This window comes from Coregonus lavaretus (assembly GCF_964263955.1).
Source record: "Coregonus lavaretus genome assembly, chromosome: 16".
Classification (NCBI taxonomy): Eukaryota; Metazoa; Chordata; class Actinopteri; order Salmoniformes; family Salmonidae; genus Coregonus; species Coregonus lavaretus.
Genome location: NC_140003.1, coordinates 11,255,191 through 11,273,383, shown reverse-complemented (window position 1 = coordinate 11,273,383; position 18,193 = coordinate 11,255,191). Strand labels below are relative to the sequence as shown.

General features: G+C 42.0%; 1 protein-coding gene across 1 annotated transcript; it reads left to right on the top strand.

The window, feature by feature from the left end:
• Window positions 1-9,084: 9,084 nt before the first annotated feature.
• On the top strand, window positions 9,085-17,901 carry LOC311143339 (rac GTPase-activating protein 1; the record flags this gene model as incomplete). The annotated part of the gene is made up of 17 exons (XM_084179181.1): window positions 9,085-9,146; window positions 9,262-9,353; window positions 9,842-10,044; window positions 10,334-10,470; window positions 10,566-10,638; window positions 10,782-10,835; window positions 10,917-11,015; window positions 12,208-12,352; window positions 12,442-12,611; window positions 12,698-12,859; window positions 12,942-13,037; window positions 13,132-13,330; window positions 16,507-16,609; window positions 16,876-17,008; window positions 17,255-17,381; window positions 17,568-17,670; window positions 17,820-17,901. The coding sequence occupies 17 exons, from the start codon at window positions 9,085-9,087 to the stop codon at window positions 17,872-17,874; spliced, it is 2,013 nt and encodes a 670-aa protein (XP_084035307.1). The 3' UTR covers window positions 17,875-17,901.
• Between the last annotated feature and the right edge of the window lie 292 nt (window positions 17,902-18,193).

Sequence of the window (18,193 nt, the reverse complement as noted above, 5' to 3'; positions counted from 1 at the left end):
AGGTCAGTCAATATGGAACATTTCAAGAACTTTTAACGTTTCTTCAAGTGCAGTCGCAAAAACTATCAAGGGCTATGATGAAACTGGCTCTCATGAGGACCGCCACAGGAAAGGAAGACCCACAGTTACCTCTGCTGCAGAGAATAAGTTCATTAGAGTTACCAGCCACAGAAATTGCAGCCCAAATAAATGCTTCACAGAGTTCAAGTAACAGACACATCTCAACATCAACTGTTCAGAGGGGACTGTGTGAATCAGGCCTTCATGGTCGAATTGCTACAAAGAAACCACTACTAAAGGACACCAATAAGAAGAAGAGACCTGCTTGGGCCAAGAATCAAGAGCAATGGACATTTCCGGTGGAAATGTGTCCTTTGGTCTGGAGTCCAATTTGGAGATTGTTGGTTCAAACAACCGTGTCTTTGTTAGACACTGTGTGGGTGAACGGATGATCTCCGCATGGCACTTAACCAGCATGGCTACCACAGCATTCTGCAGCGATACGCCATCCCATCTGGTTTGGGCTTAGTGAGACTATCATTTGTTTTTCAACAGGACAATGACCCAATACACCTCCAGGCTGTGTAAGGGCTATTTTACCAAGAAGGAGAGTGATGGAGTGCTGCATCAGATGATCTGGCCTCCACAATCCCCTGACCTCAACCCAATTGAGATGGTTTGGGATGAGTCGGACGGCAGAGTGAAGGAAAAGCAGCCAACAAGTGCTCAGCATATGTGGAAACGCTTTCAAGACTGTTGGAAAAGCATTCCAGGTGAAGCTGGTTGAGAGAATGCCAAGAGTGTGCAAAGCTGTCATCAAGGCAAAGGGTGGCTATTTGAAGAATCGCAAATATAAAATATATTTTGATTTGTTTAACACTTATTTGGTTACTACATGATTCCATATGTGTTATTTCATAGTTTTGATGTCTTCACTATTATTCTACAATGTAACATTTTTTACAAATAAAGAAAAACCCTTGAATGAGTAGGTGTGTCCAAACCTTTGACTGGTACTGTATATAAATATATATACAGTGGGGAAAACAAGTATTTGATACACTGCCGATTTTGCAGGTTTTCCTACTTACAAAGCATGTAGAGGTCTGTAATTTTTATCATAGGTACACTTCAACTGTGAGAGACGGAATCTAAAACAAAAATCCTGAAAATCACATTGTATGATTTTTAAGTAATTAATTTGCATTTTATTGCATGACATAAGTATTTGATCACCTACCAACCAGTAAGAATTCCGGCTCTCACAGACCTGTTCGTTTTTCTTTAAGAAGCCCTCCTGTTCTCCACTCATTACCTGTATTAACTGCACCTGTTTGAACTCGTTACCTGTATAAAAAACACCTGTCCACACACTCAATCAAACAGACTCCAACCTCTCCACAATGGCAAAGACCAGAGAGCTGTGTAAGGACATCAGGGATAAAATTGTAGACCTGCACAAGGCTGGGATGGGCTACAGGACAATAGGCAAGCAGCTTGGTGAGAAGGCAACAACTGTTGGCGCAATTATTAGAAAATGGAAGAAGTTCAAGATGACGGTCAATCACACTCAGTCTGGGGCTCCATGCAAGATCTCACCTCGTGGGGCAACAATGATCATGAGGAAGGTGAGGGATCAGCCCAGAACTACACGGCAGGACCTGGTCAATGACCTGAAGAGAGCTGGGACCACAGTCTCAAAGAAAACCATTAGTAACACACTACGCCGTCATGGATTAAAATCGGCCGGCCGGGATGTCCTTGTCCCATCACGCTCTAGCAACTTCTTGTGGCAGGCCGGGCACATGCACATTGACTTCGGACGCCAATTGTACAGTGTTTCCTCTGACACATTGGTGCGGCTGGCTTCTGTGTTAAGCGAGAATGTGTCAAGAAGCAGTGCAGCTTGGCAGGGTTGTGTTTCGGAGGACGCATGACTCTCCCGAGTCCGTATGGGAGTTGCAGCGATGGGACGAGACTGTAACTACCAATTGTATATCCCAAAAAAGGGGTAATATTTGTATTTGTTATATACCTTATTTACATAAGTATTCAGACCCTTTGCTATGAGACTTGAAAATGAGCTCAGGTGCATCCTGTTTCCATTGATCATCCTTGAGATGTTTCTACAACTTGATTAGAGTCCATCTGTGGTAAATTCAATTGATTGGACATGATTTGGAAAGGCACATACCTATCTATATAAGGTCCCACCGTTGATAGTGCATGTCAGAGCAAAAACCAAGCCATAAGGTCGAAGGAATTGTCAGTAGAGCTCCGAGACAGGATTGTGTCGAGGCACAGATCTGGGGAAGGGCACCAAAATTTAAAGACTCTTCCTAGAGCTGGCCGCCCGGCCAAACTGAGCATTTGGGGGAGAAGTGCCTTGGTCAGGGAGATGACCAAGAACCCGATGGTCACTCTGACAGCTCTCCAGAGGTCCTCTGTGGAGATGGGAGAACATTCCAGAAGGACAACCATCTCTGCAGCACTCCACCAATCAGGCCTTTATGGTAGAGTGGCCAAACGGAAGCCACTCCTCAGTAAAAGGCACATGACAGCCCACTTGGAGTTTGCCAAAAGGCACGTAAAGGACTCTCAGACCATGAGAAACCAAGATTGAACTCTTTGGCCTGAATGCCAAGCGTCACATCTGGGGGAAACCTGGCACCATCCCTACGGTGAATCATTGTGGTGGCAGCATCATGTTGTGGGGATGTTTTTCAGCGGCAGGGATTGAGAGACTAGTCAAGATCGAGGGAAAGATTAATGGAACAAAGTAGAGTGAGATCCTTGATGAAAACCTGCTCCAGAGCACTCAGGACCTTTGACTGGGGCGAAGGTTCACCTTCCAACAGGACAATGACCCTAAGCACACAGCCAAGACAACACAGGAGTGGCTTCGGGACAAGTCTCTCAATGTCCTTGAGTGGCCCAGCCAGAGCCCGGACTTGAACCCGATCGAGCATCTCTGGAGAGACCTGAAAATAGCTGTGCAGTGAAGCTCTCCATCCAACCTGATGAGGAGAAAAAACAATTTAATCAATTTTAGAATAAGGCTGTAACGTAACAAAATGTGGAAAAGGTCAGGGGGTCTGAATACTTTCCGAATGCACTGTAAAAACAGACTTTGTTTACATGCTGTTTGAGGAGAAGAAAGCATTTATTTGAGAAGCTCCACAGCTCATTAGTGGTGGTGAGTTAAGACAATCAGAAATACTATCAGACATCCCCAAATGGGCACATTTATACATTTGTGCGCAGGCCAGGTAGCCTAGGCCTGCTTCTATGCGTAATCAGGTGCGCGTCCCTACTCAACATTAACAGGAGCGCTCCAAACAAAATACAATGACAAAATTGACAAAACTCGTAAATGGAATGAAATAAACCCAAACTTGTTTTCACAAGTGTAGCACAGGTTGTGAGCTCTGCAAACAATGTGTCCACTCCTACAATGAGAACAGTAAATTACTGTAGTAATAATAATAACAATAATATATTGAATGCCTTTTGGCCCCCCACCTCACGGCAAAATATTTTAGTGGCCCCCCACTTGACAGTGGAGAGAATTGAAGTTTTCCTGCAATTCTACACATTTTGCCATGGGGCAGAGAGACATTTTTTTAATTTTATAATACATTTCAAGCAATTCTACTCATTCTGCCATGGGGAGTATAATCAATGGGGGCCCCCTTGAGGTCAGGCAGGGCCCTTGACATAAGAGAAAAGATACTGATGCACAACCAAATTTTGAAATTTCACCTGGTGTATTCTACTATTCTTACTCTTAATAGTACATTTTTTGGGGTCGGGGGCCCTAAGCAGTCGCTTAAGCCTGGAACTGGCCCTGGAAGACATTAACAAAAATGACCATAACCAAACAAGCATTGTAGATTAGAAATAATGGGGAATAACGGTAAATGTACTTCTGGTGATATATGTAATAGGGAACTGATATACACTAACAATCAAAGGGCAAACAATTCACACAATACAATTATGAAACAATGAGAGAGCACATTCTGGAGAGAGACGCGCCTTGTGCATCTTAGCCACACTCCCCTTTCCTTATGCCACTGTACTCCACATTTTACCTTGATCCAAATTGATACATCGAGAAGATTGAAATTCCGGAAAAGCCATTATGGAATGGCATGTTGCGTTGAACAACAAAGGATCCGATTGTCTGGCGCTGCCATTCCAAAATGGCTGCGGTGGCTACTGCTAGCTAGCATGAGGGCGAAAATAGCAGTTTTCCAGAAAATATTGCAGTATTTCAATTTTCTTGATGTACCAGGGTAAAATGTGGGGTAAAGTGTCATATCCCATCCCTGCATTGAGGTACGTTTTCTGACCCATATCTCGTGCTCCGCGGTGTCTCAATATAACCACGATGGCGTTCCGACCAGTGCAGATCAGTGTAAACAAGTGTAACGGTAGGGTCAAAATCTTTCTAACAAATATGATTATTTATTGATACCTTTGAAACAAGGTCTAGTTGTGGCCGCAACTGGACTAAATTGTGAACGACTCTTGGCAGAATGCAATTGCTTGACTGCCGCAAGGGAGATATCGTTCGGTACCTGCATTAGCCCCCCAAATGATTCGTTCTCCAGTTTGAGTGTCGAGCAGAAGCAGGCTTTGTATGTTTTGGTTCTACAAAGCTGTGTCCATCGATAACATTCAATAATCAATTAATTGCATTCATTCTTGCACCATGCAACCATTTATATTTTCTAAACATGCCCTTTTCTTCTCTATACTGCCTGCATGCATGATCACATTTTCTGCGCACACATGATAGACAGTTGGAGCTTCTGAGCCGGAGGAGCATGTATTAATCCTCCTGTTTAAATCATTACTGCCAGCAAGTCAAATGAATGACTAAAATGAATGAGTCATTCTGAAAAACAGATCATGACTCTCAAGTAAGTTAAAAGAGTTCTTAAAAAAGAACAAATCGTTTGCAAACTGCACATCACTCAGGCGCGTAACTTGCAGGGGGGACGGGGGTCATGACCGCCCCAATATTAGAAACAGGTCAATTTGACCACCCCTTTAACATCCTACCATGATTAGTTTGATTGATTGGAGAAAGAAATCCCCACTGTAAAGTGCCAGGCAGCTACTGGCTTTATGTGGCTTCGCACCACAGTGACTCAGTTCCTCATTTTATGATTGGATCCCCCCACAGACAAATATGATTTTAGTTGCGCAGCAATGCGCACACGGCAGTAGGCCTACAGGCTACATACGAATGTTCCAAAATGCAATTTGCACGAACACACTGTTCGAAAAAGCGCACTGCACATGCAAGCGGTTTCTTGTGACAGAGATGAAAATATCAGTAAAACAATTTGAAAGAAGGGAGATCCAAAGATGCAACATACCACCATGCATCCCACTGCTGGCTTGCCTTTGAAGCTAAGCAGAGTTGGTCCTGGTCTGTCCCTGGATGGGAGATCAGATAGTGTTGGAGGGCCAGTAGGAGGCACTCTTTCCTCTGGTCAAAAAATATATGTGACTGGGAACATTGCCCTGTGTAAGGTGCTGTCTTTTGGATGGGATGTTAAACGGGTGTCCTGACTTTTTGTGGTCACTAAAGATCCCATGGCACTTATCGTAAGAGTAGGAGTGTTAACCTCCAGTGTCCTGGCTAAATTCCCAATCTGGCCCTCATACCATCATGGCAACCTAATCATCACCAGCTTCCAATTGGCTTATTCATCCCCCTCCTCTCCCCTGTAACTATTCCCCAGGTCGTTGCTGTAAATGAGAATGTGTTCTCAGTCAACTTACCTGGTTAAATAAGGGTAAAATAAAAAAATTAACAAACAACTAGCATGGGTTGCTAGTGGTGGGGCAAACAAAAACAAAAATTGGGGGATGCATGCCAGTAAAGCCACTACACAACACAACACTAAACAATACATTAATTGCACTATAACGGTGACAAACGGTGCCCACAAACTGTTAGGGCCTACATAAAGCTGTCCCAACAGCAGAGTCCCAACACCTTACCACTGCTACACATGCTACACATGGCTATCAGTTTTTAAAAAACATAGCTGATATAGCTGACTTGCTTAAACAAATGTGGTTTCTACAAACAATTGAGATGTACAAACTATGGCATAAGGGGACGACAAGCGGATAAGAGGCAATCCGTAATTTTGATTAAGACATTAATGAGCGAGCTAGGACGGACGTAGTTAATATAACTATTTGTTCAGCACTTTTGAAATGTACAGAGACAGAATTCAGAACTTGGGCCGTTCTTACAGTGTTCTCCCTGTAAACCAAGTCAGAACCGTAGAATAAATAAAGGGGGCATATAAGCAGACAATGAAAGCTCTTACAATATTTGATGATTACATTTCTCTAAAACAGGTTATAGGCTACATGTGCACCAAAAAGAAAATAGACCAAAATATTAGGGTGAGGCACATGGGCTACTAACAGCTTACTACACAACATACACTTAGTATTACTTTCTTAGCTACAGTATACATATCTCCCTGGCATATTACATCATTTATGCAGCAGCATAAAATAAATTTTTGGACTCACCTTGTTGTGCTGTGCTCACTTGAACAGGAAGGTGGCGCGGCGGTCCTTCATGGGCAAATCTTGTGGATTTATGGTGCTTTCAAGACAACTGGGAACTCGGAAAAAACAAGGTTGATTCATGATGACATCAGTGATCTTCAGGTCGTAGCTTTAGAAAGAGGCCCGAGTTCCCGACATACAATTCCGAGTTGGATGACCGTTCAAAATGTATTTTCCCAGTCGGAGCTCGTTTATTCCCGAATTCCCTGTTGTCTTGAACTCAGATTTCCCAGTTCCGAGTTAACAGTTGTTTTGAGTGCAGCAGAGATCATGCTGGATTGACAGCATGGCCAATGTTGAATGTTTATAATTTTCAGCTTGGAAAAGAGACCCTTAAACCCAGAATTGGGACCACACACCCACTCCACTGAATAGCACGCTAGTGATTGCTTTGCAATGCTTGCAGTTAGCCACTGATTCCTTCCAAACCACTCATTGTTGAATTTGCGATTTCCAACTTGTTGTGTAATGTTTATGTCCAATGTCCAATGAGCACCGATACGTTTTATCTATATTTCTCTTAATTATTTATCTTCATATGACAAGGATTTAAAAGGATTTGCCAGTAGATTGTCAACTTGATTCATGATGATGACTGCTAGCTAAGATTTTGAAAGTATGATATTGACATGATCAGTCCAATCAAAGCTACTGTAGATATAACGTGATTTGACGTCATTTTATCTGTGGCCAATGACCTTGAGCCTTCTTGGATGGACACTTCTAATGTAACTCTATGGCAGCACCCAAGAGGCTTGAATTTCCGAGCTCTACCCTTAGATTTGGCAGTGACGTAACGTCCCCATGAGTGACAGAACACTGAGCCAATCACGGCACAACTAGAGAACATTACCAACCCCTACGCTCCGTATTTTCCGCTGGCTTCCCCACCATCACAGAAAGCACTGAGCTAGACTGAACACCTGCATTCTGGAGCTGCCTTACTCAAGAAAGCAAAAAGGAGACCATGTTTGTATGCGGCTTTATTAACTGAATGATTTTTTATTGATTTTTTACATTTTTTGCAAACTGATATGTAACACGTATTAATGCCAAAATAACATGCAAAACATGCAATACCATTCTTCCATGAGAAATACCATAATTTGGTGTTTTGTTGATGGTGGTGGAAAGCGCTGTCTCGGGCGCTGCTCAAGAATCTCCCATAAGTGTTCAATTAGGTTGAGATCTGGTGACTGAGACACGCACGCGCACACACACACACACACACACACACACACACACACACACACACACACACACACACACACACACACACACACACACACACACACACACACACACACACACACACTTTAAACCCCTGAGATCTCTTCTTCTAGCCATGGTAGACAAAATAATAGGTAACCTGCCATTTTTATATCCTACATGACCCTAAGCATGATGGGATGTTAATTGCTTAATTAACTCAGGAACCACACCTGTGTGGAAGTACCTGCTTTCAATATACTTTGTATACCTCATTTACGCAAGTGTTTCCTTTATTTTGTCAGTTACCTGTACATTTATGCAAAATACATTTGAATATTATTCCAATGTTGGCCTTTTTAGAGGCACATTTTTAATGGTGAATTTCTGGCTCTGTTGACAGCCCCATTTATCTATTTCAGTAGAACTCTTATTAAATCACTGTGAATGACCTACTGTAGGTCCTAGAGTAGACCCATGTTGGCATATCAAACAAAAATAAATAAAGTATTTTAATTTGGGAAGGTAAAAATTGCTCTTTGGGAAGGTGATAAAAAAAAGTTGTGATTGGGGTATATAGACCAGACATTTTTGGATTGAACAGAACTAGGTGAAAAATCTGTCGATGTGCCCTTGAGCAAGGCACTTAACCCTAATTGCTCCTGTAAGTCGCTCTGGATAAGAGCGTCTGCTAAATGATTAAAATGTAAATGTAAACAGCTATTTATAACAACAAATCTCAAGGGGGAATGCCACCGGAACCCATTGACCGGGTGGCCCCCGTACCAAAGCACTCACAGGTGGCCCAGTCCTCGCGCTGCAGTCAGAGCAGGAGATGTTCACTCCTCCGCGTAAGAACGATACGTGCTTTCACGTCAGTCTCCAATAACATCAGAAAAAGTCGCTAGATTTGTCACTAGTCGCTTTTTTGAAAATGTGTCGCTAGAGGCGTCTGAATACTCGCTAAATATAGCGACAAAGTCGCTAAGTTGGCAACACTGGCTACGAGGGATCGCGCACATATTGAGCAACAAAAGAAAAAGGTGCGCGCGCTTTGTAATTAGAATGTTCTATGTTGAGGTGTGAATTCCTATTTAGTCCTCAAACGTTTATGTGATATTATATCCCAATTTGTTGTAATATATTATTTTTTGGCCATTGATATTGAAACTAGTGATACATATTGATTATTGATTGAGATATTCATTTAAATTAATGAAATAGCCTACCTGTTTAGGCGCATTTTGGATCATCCCAGTTGTAGGGATGGGCTTTTATTTGGCTCCCCGCAAGCATGTTCATTTGACAGCCTGCGTCCTACCTGAAAGGTAAGGAGGAGCTGTAGTATAGGCCTATTGATTGTTTTTGATTTTTAGGCCTTTGCTCTATGCTTCTCTGAATTTAGAATCAATTTATTTAGATGCAAACTTTTCTATCCATCAGTAAAATGGGCGAAGCCTTTATCAGGGAGCTTCTCTCTCTGTGCCTTCAACGGATTGCTGTGGAGGAAAATGCAATGAACAACACTGAACTTGGTAAGAATGCAATCTGAATAGTGGTTGTGAACTTGTTGCAGAATAATCAATGAAAGTTGATTGCAGGTTTTCTTTGTGGCTCTACACAATACATTTTTGTTTCACAGAATTAGAAGTCCATTCTGCAATACCATATTCCTGTTCAGATGTTTATATTCCATGGGCTTACCTGGGACTTAAATAAGTGAACGCCCAGTCAAATCCATTTTTGTGTGTGCACGATTTCAATCTTGGCATACTACTCCCCTATGCCATTTTGCTTTTGTTCAGTTCGGAACGTTACAGCCCCTAAAAAGATGTGACCAGACAAAAGTGAGATGTTATGGCCAAACTTTGCATGTGCTAATTTCTTGTTATGGTATATCCTTTTTGTTCTGTCATTACACACACATGGAACAGGCTTCTCTACAATGCAATTCTTGCTGCCTATGGCGTTCAAATTGGTGTCTGACACAAGCCTCATCACTTTGGTCTTCTCTTTCTGCCAGAGTTTATTGAGGTAGTGAATAACTATGATGCCACAAGGAAGAAATGGCTACATGCAGAGCTGGAGCTGAAGAGGCACAAGGAGCTGCTGTTGAAGTCCGACATAGCCCAGGCTGCCCTGGAGGTCAAACTAAAACACTGTCGCAACCAGGTCGATGTGGAGATTAAGAAGCGCTTCAAGGCCGAGGCAGACTTTCAGTACCTGGTATGGCTCCCTTTAAGCTTGTTACACTGTCCTATTGGAACTCATGATTTGCACTATTAGAGGTCCAGAATGACTTTCACAACGTCATGGTAGGTGTCATATTCATGACAAATCCTAATGTAGTAGCACCATTTTATCTTGCGTAAAACTTGTAAACTTATCAGTGATGCACTTCAACATTCATCAGTAAATGCATGGCTTGATTTGTCAATGCGTACAAATATATACTTTATGTAGTCTGTAAGAAGAAGAAGTCCTCCTTTAACTGTCATATTGTATTCCTTCACAGCAGCGGCAAATGCAACTGATGTGTGATATACTGGTCCATGACAGCAAGTCCAATGCATGTCTGAATGATGAGCAGAGATCTCTGCTGGCCAACTTCAACCACAGGGGAGCCAATATCCCCCAGCACAAGAGCAAACGGTATTACATGTATAGCCATATCCCATTACTTTTTATATTACTGCTTTTTTTTCTCAGTTGTATTTTATTGTTTGTTTCTTCTGATTTCTCATTAGATTATCTGTCATCGACGAATCTTCATTCCTGTCTCACTCTGATATTAGTTATGATAGAACTGATGATGACATGGTATGATATTTTTTGTATTTATGACTGAACATCCACATTGAAAGCAAGATAATTAAATGTCAATGACCATCAAAGCTGGATGTGGCTTGAGGCTTGTCCATGTATCACTTTTTGATGCGAACATTTTGTTTCAATATGAACAGGACCTGGATGTGACAGCCGTGAAACCACTTAAGTCGAGGGCAAGGGAAAAAAGGGTAAGAGTGGACCTCTTGAGGTTGAAGCTATGATTATGATGGTGCTTTTGACCCATGTTCTGCACTTTTGGGCATTACCAGCGCTCTTCCATGGGACCAAATGGAGGTGCTCCTGCGGGGAAGAGAGGAAGAGTAGGTGGCCACTCAGACGATCTCCTCGAAAGAAGACCAGTGGAAAAGGTAAGCAGAGGCCAAATATTAGTGATTTTGACCAAACATACTTTTCATAACCTCTCCATGTTGCAGCCTTTTGTTTAACTTTCATAATATGAAAAAAAAATTCACTGGAGTTTCAGTTTCAACCACAAAAAACTGACTATCTGAATTGTTCATGTTGAAAATTGATGCTTATTCCTTTGTTTAAAAATGGATGCTTTCTGGTTTTACACAAAATCTTCTGCTAAGAAGTATTTGGCTTCACAATGCAATGGCAGTCCAGTTCTCTGAAAGTTATTTGAACCAGCTGGAGTGGAACTAAGGCCTTTTCACCGGGGAGACTGTGACTTGGTTCAGCAAGTCTATTTTAATCCCTAGGCACAAACACAAGGTTTTTAGTTAAAACGTATACATTCATATTATCAGCAGGTCATTAGAGCTTATGTGTCTTTGAAAATAAATAATTGGACATTTTGTGGGATAGAAAGAACCTTACTGGATTAACAGAGAATCGTTAATATACAGTTAACAAAACATTAGCAGTTCCTGGTTAAACGTTTATTCTGCGGAATCATCTGATGTGTTCCTGGCCATTGTCCCTGGACCTACCCACTTGGCAAAAACTGGTTGAATCAACGTTGTTGCCATGTCATTTCAACCAGAAATCTGTGACTATGTTGAATTGACATGGAAAACTGATTGGCTTTGAAAAAAGTCATCAACGCAAGGGAAATTCATTTTTTTTCCCCCCACCCAACTTTTTACCTAAATCCAATGACATGGTGACATTTTTTGTTGAATTTGCGTTAGTTGATAACTTGCTCAACTAGGCGTGGAACTGACGTCTGTTCCCAGTGGGTAGTGGGTTGTCACCTATTAGGTGGCTCATTCGTCAGTCTCCAGGCCCTCTGCTCAGTGTCATCCTTTCAGTGCACAGGTGGAAACGGCACTGGACCATACCCATTGTTTGCATCCTAAATGGCACGCTATTTCCTATGGTGTACTACTTCAATATATAAGAAATAGGGTGCCATTTGGGATGCAGTCTTTGTCTGCCTCGGTCACATTCCTTCTCCTCCCACATGCACTGTAGAGATTACTTCACTCTGAGGGAACAAAGACAATTCAGCACTGACTCACTCAAATAGCATGGAATGATCAGATTAGTTTATTAAATACGAATCGTTAAAATGTAAAGCGTTTCGCTCTTATTCAGGAAGTTGAGACTACGATTGTGACAGCATCTGTCACAACCCCAGAGAGTGGAGGTCAAATTCACATGGTGATCGACATCACCCAGGAAACACCTGAGAAACCATCCAGGACTTACCGGAAGGAGCACCAGATTTCATCTGTTGGCGGTAAGGGAGATATACTCCATAGTCGCTGTGGCTCAAGCAACGTTTCCCAATTCCCATTCAATAAAATGGTCTATATTTCTGTCCCTCAGAGCAAACGTCAGTGTGGACTCCCAATGATGAAACCGCTGTTGACCATGAAACTACCGTGGAGCCTGACACCATGACCGAAATGGAGTCCACCACCACAGAGCCTAGATTTAACCAGGTGTTCACTCCCACTGTTAGCAAAGCTTTGAGACACTTCTTCCTGTCTAAAACGGTAAGAACTGTTTCATGGATACCATCTTCCCATGTTCTCATGTTTAGAATGTGTATGCAACTTCTAACCGTCTGGGCCCTTTTCAGGTGATTCGTCCAGAAACGTGTGTGCCATGTGGGAAGAGGATCCGGTTCGGGAAGATGGCTGTGAAGTGCAGGGACTGCCGTGTGGTAGCTCATCCTGAATGTAAACAGAAGTGCCTGGACAGCTGCTCTGCCTCTGCCTTGTGTGGCGCTAATGGATCTGAGGTACCTCAACTCAATATTCCTAAGATTCCAACCTTGCTGTTTGTTCTGTTTGTTAAAATAAAGATTTCTCATTCACTTGCAGGACACGTTAGAGAGCTTTGCCCCACCTACCCAGCCTAGGATCCCTCAGATAATTGTTCAGTGCGTGAATGAAATTGAGAAAAGGGGATTAGAGGAGGTATGTTATTTTCTATCTGGAATACTTTCCATTCAGATATTTGTATTTGCCTTGTTATCAACATAAGTTTGACTTCCTCCTCCCTCTGTTGCAGAAAGGCATCTACCGTGTTCCTGGGGGTGAGCGTATGGTGAAGGAGCTGAGAGAGAGATACATTAACAGGAAAAGGCCGCTCATGCTCAGTAGAGTGGATGAGATCCACGTTGTCTGTGGACTTCTCAAGGACTTCCTGAGGAAACTGAAGGAGCCTCTCATCACCTTCAGGCTGCATAGAACCTTCATGGAGGCCTGTGGTATGTGTTCCCACACACTGTTCCAAATGGCACATATGGGCCCTGGTCAACAGTAATGCACTATATAGGGTGCCATTTGGGACTCATCCACTGTCACACCACCAAATGGAAGGGACACTTGGGCTGTGTTTACACAGAGACCAATTCTGATCTTTTCTTTCACAAATTTTGACAAATCGGATAAGCTCTGAAAAAGAGCTGATGTGAAGATCTGACGTGATTGGTAAAAAGACCAATTAGTGGACAAAATATCAGAATTGGGCTGCCTGTTTAAACGCAGCCTTGGTTTCTCAAGTGGAGGGTATACAATAGTCAACCTCTCTTGAATTCCTTGAGGTGCATATACAGTACCAGTCAAAAGTTTGGACACACCTACTCATTCAAGGGGTTTTTCTTTATTTTTACTATTTTCTACATTGTAGAATAATAGTGAAGACATCAAAACTATTAAATAACACATATGGAATCATGTAGTAACCAAAAAAACAAATCAAAATATATTTGAGATTCTTCAAAGTAGCCACCCTTTGCCTAGACAGCTTTGCATACTCTTGGCATTCTCTCAACCAGCTTAATCAGGTAGTCACCTGGAATGCATTTCAATGAACAGGTGTGCCTTAAGTTAATTTGTAGAATTTCTTTCCTCCTTAATGCGTTTTGAGCCAATCAGTTGTGTTGTGACAAGGTAGGGGGGTATACAGAAGACAGCCCTATTTGGTAAAAGACAAAGTCTGTATTATGGCAAAAACAGCTCAAATAAGCAAAGAGAAATGATAGTCCATCATTACTTTAAGACATGAAAGTCAGTCAATACGGAATGTTTCAAGAACTTTGAATGTTTCTTCAAGTGCAGTCGCAAAAACCATCAAGCGCTATGATGAAACTGGCTCTCATGAGGACCGCCACAGGAAAGGAAGACCCAGAGTTACCTCTGCTGCAGAGGATAAGTTCATTAGAGTTACCAGCCTTAGAAATTGCAGCCCAAATAAATGCTTCAGAGTTCAAGTAACCGACACATCTCAACATCAATTGTTCAGAGAAGACTGCGTGAATCAGTCCTTCATGGTCAAATTGCTGCAAAGAAACCACTACTAAAGGGCACCAATAAGAAGAGACTTGCTTGGGCCAAGAAACACGAGCAATGGACATTAGACCAGTGGAAATCTGTCCTTTGGTCTGAGTCCAAATTTGCGATTTTTGGTTCCAACCACTGTCTTTGTGAGATGCAGAGTAGGTGAACGGTTGACCTCCGCATGTGTGGTTCCCACCGTGAAGCATGGAGGTGGTGTGGGGGTGCTTTGCTGGTGATTTATTTAGAATTCAAGGTACACTTAACCAGCATGGCTACCACAGCATTCTGCAGTGATACACCATCCCATCTGGTTTGCGCTTAGTGGGATTACCATTTGTTTTTCAACAGGACAATGACCAAAGTGCTATTTGACCAAGGAGAGTGATGGAGTGCTGCATCAGATGACCTGGCCTCCACAATCACCCAATCTCAACCCAATTGAGATGGTTTGGGATGAGTTGAACCGCAGAGTGAAGGAAAAGCAGCCAACAAGTGCTCAGCATATGTGGGAACTCCTTCAAGACTGTTGGAAAAGCATTCCTCATGAAGGTGTGAGAATGCCAAGAGTGTGCAAAGCTGTCAAGGCAAATGGTGGCTATTTGAAGAATCTAATTTTTTCCATGTGTCATTTCATAGTTTTGATGTCTTCACTGTTTATTCTACAATGTAGAAAATAGTAAAAATAAAGAAACCCTTGAATGAGTAGGTGTGTCCAAACTTTTGACTGTATTGTATGTCAAGTGGTCTTAATTGCCTGTTGAGCAGCTGTGATTGATTTTCTCTGACTACAATTGGTATTGTATTAACACAGAGCACTAGGCTATAATCACTGTGCAGAACCAATGCAGTAGTTGACTGAATAATCTCTCGTGGACTACATAAATGGTACCGTAGATCTGTCATGATACAACGGGATGCATGAGATCAAGCGGCATTAGTTCCGGTGCTTTGTATAAATCACGATTTCGCAGGTGTTGGCATCTTTAGAATTTCGGAAGAAGGGACATTTGGCCCATAGACTTCCCCCGTAACTTGAAAAGAGAAAAGGTGGAGCTCTTCATTCTGATCCTCATATCTCTTCTTTTAACACACATGGACCCAGAACTTAATTGAGTATCTGACCAATTACGCAATACTTTAATTCTGAATGACGCAAACAGTCTTCCAAACAACTTCAGAAATTAAAAAACTATCACATTTAATGATCAGCAAATACCTTATGTTTATTATGTGGCACATAACTTCCACTTAACCTCATCCATTCAGGGCAGATGGTGAAAATTAGTTAAGTCGCATTCCCATGTCCCCAGCACTTGATACCTAGTGATGTCCGTGGGAGACAAATTCGACATAAGTGGAAGATGGTATTCGCCCCTGAATGTGCAAAGCAGGATCTGAGTGTTGCACTCAGACTTAGTGATTTCGCCTCTGGTTTTAAGCCGCACTAGAGTATCTGAACGATGCTTTCTACATAAAGAGAATGCATTTGGCAGTAACTCATGGATTGATTTTTAATGATCTCAAAATCGCCTCGGAAACCTTTTAGGTATCAAGTGCTGGAGACATGGAATGCGTTTACTTAAGCTCATCCATTCAGGGCAGATGGTTATTTCATTGTAATTCCTGACAACTCCTTGATGACTGTAAAACAATCAACGCTCAATATTTATCCTAGCCCAGTTTGTCTACTTTCAGCATATTCATTTCAATCTTGTATGATCTTGAGTGAAGGGTAAGTGGTAATTTGCACCGTGCTGGAAATTATCCAATGTAAATCAGTCTCTCTTGCTGCCTCTTAGAAAAGCCAATTTTACTTTAGGACACAGCACCTCCCTTTTTGTTAATTGCGTTGATGTCTGAGGGAGCCCAGGGCTGCCTTGTCTAATTTTCCTTGGCAGCCAATAATGGACATATGCTACAGAGAACCATAATTTCTACACTCGAGGCCTTCTCAGTCATAATGAAGTGAGCTAATCAACTGAAAGATTATAATCTGCTGAGGGAGTATAGATTTGAGGTATAATGTACTGTATCTCTCAGCATTGTTACAATGTTCTTTATCCTAAGGTGTCCCAAGAGCCTCACTGATGTGTATCAATTACAGAAATTCCTGATGATGACAGCGCAGCAATAATGTACCGGGCCATAGGGGATCTGCCTAAGCCCAACAGAGATACACTGGCTTTCCTCATGCTTCATCTACAGAGGTAACACCTATGGGTGATGGGATACCTCTGGCTTTGGAGTGAATTTTGGTTTCTCTCCGAGAGGGCACTGATTTGCAACGTTGAACCATTTTCTCAACTTGCAATTCCATAAATGACGAGTTTCATAACTTGTCACGATAATGGTAGTGAAGCAAAATTGGACCACTCAGATGCAGTTTATTGCATGAGTAAACAGGAAGTCTATATTCAATAAGGGGTAATTTCTTTAATAAAAATACTGCACACTGCCTTATCTCCCACTGTAGAGTCATGCAGAGCCCCCTCTGTCAGATGGACAAGAACAATTTGTCCAGGGTGTTTGGACCAACCATTGTTGGACATGGAATGGCAGAGCCCTCCCCAATGACCATTATGAGAGACACAAACATTCAGCCAAAGGTGGGCACTGTCTTGTGCATAAATGCAATTGAGATCGTCACTATTCCAGTATTTTGCAGTGTTCCTGATTTTATTATATATATATAGATTATTTTTATGAAGTGCCACAGTATTTCCAATGATACGGTCCTTTCGGTGCTGTAACACTTGCACTGTCAATGTCACCCATGGAGATGTTAATACGATTTGAATTCGGTGTGATGCCTCTGTATATTGCCTCTTTGTATTTGATTTCATCTCTCTCAGGTCATAGGCAGAATGCTGTCGTTCCCTGTTGAGTACTGGAAACGCCTCATCATGGTGGAGAGGGACCAAGTTATATCATCAGTTGTCGATGCCAACATCAATAGCGAGAGCCACAGCACAGACCGCGGTAAACACACAACCTGCCAGCATCACTAAGCTGCTGTGCTATCGAAAAACTGTCCATCAATGGTGACTCAACAGCCTCACCCAAATATCACCGGGGTTGTGTGTCCGCTTTAATGTACACTATGCTGGACTATGACGAAGGCTAAATCATCATGGTGCCTCTAACACGTATCTACCATCTCTTCAGATCGTCTGTTTAAACCGCTGACTTCCCCGGAGCTGAGTAAATACCCAAAGACTCCTACCAGTGGTTCCCTGAAGGGCAGAATGAAGAATGCCTTCAATAATACGTAAGACTACTTGAGTTTTTTTTCTTCTTAAATGAACATTTTGTAATTTGCCTAAATCGTTTTGTTGATGGTATACGACTGATTTGCTAGCTTTTCTCATTGGTTCTTGTAACAATCTTGTCACTTGTGGTGGTCTTTTTATTTTGCAGTAACAGGGCAAAGACTGACCCGGGCAAAAATAAGTTCTTTACTTCCCCCAACTGATATTGTGGTTTCCAGACTTCTTTTAAGTTGGATTAGTTTGTGTGGAATGAAGACTGTTTTTGTATATTCATGAGAAACTAAAGCACTTCACATTTGGCTAGCTATCTTTTCGATGTAAAAATGTAATATGTATGTGTTTGGTATCATAACATGGAGTATGATTTGAAGGGTTAGAACAGTGTACATTCTAGGAACTCCACACTAATGCATGAGAAACTTTGAATAAACTGCATTATGAAACTGTTGTAGTACTGTTTCTAAATGGATAGAGCTGTGAAACGAGACATTTCTGCATGAACGTGAGAATCAAAACCTTTTC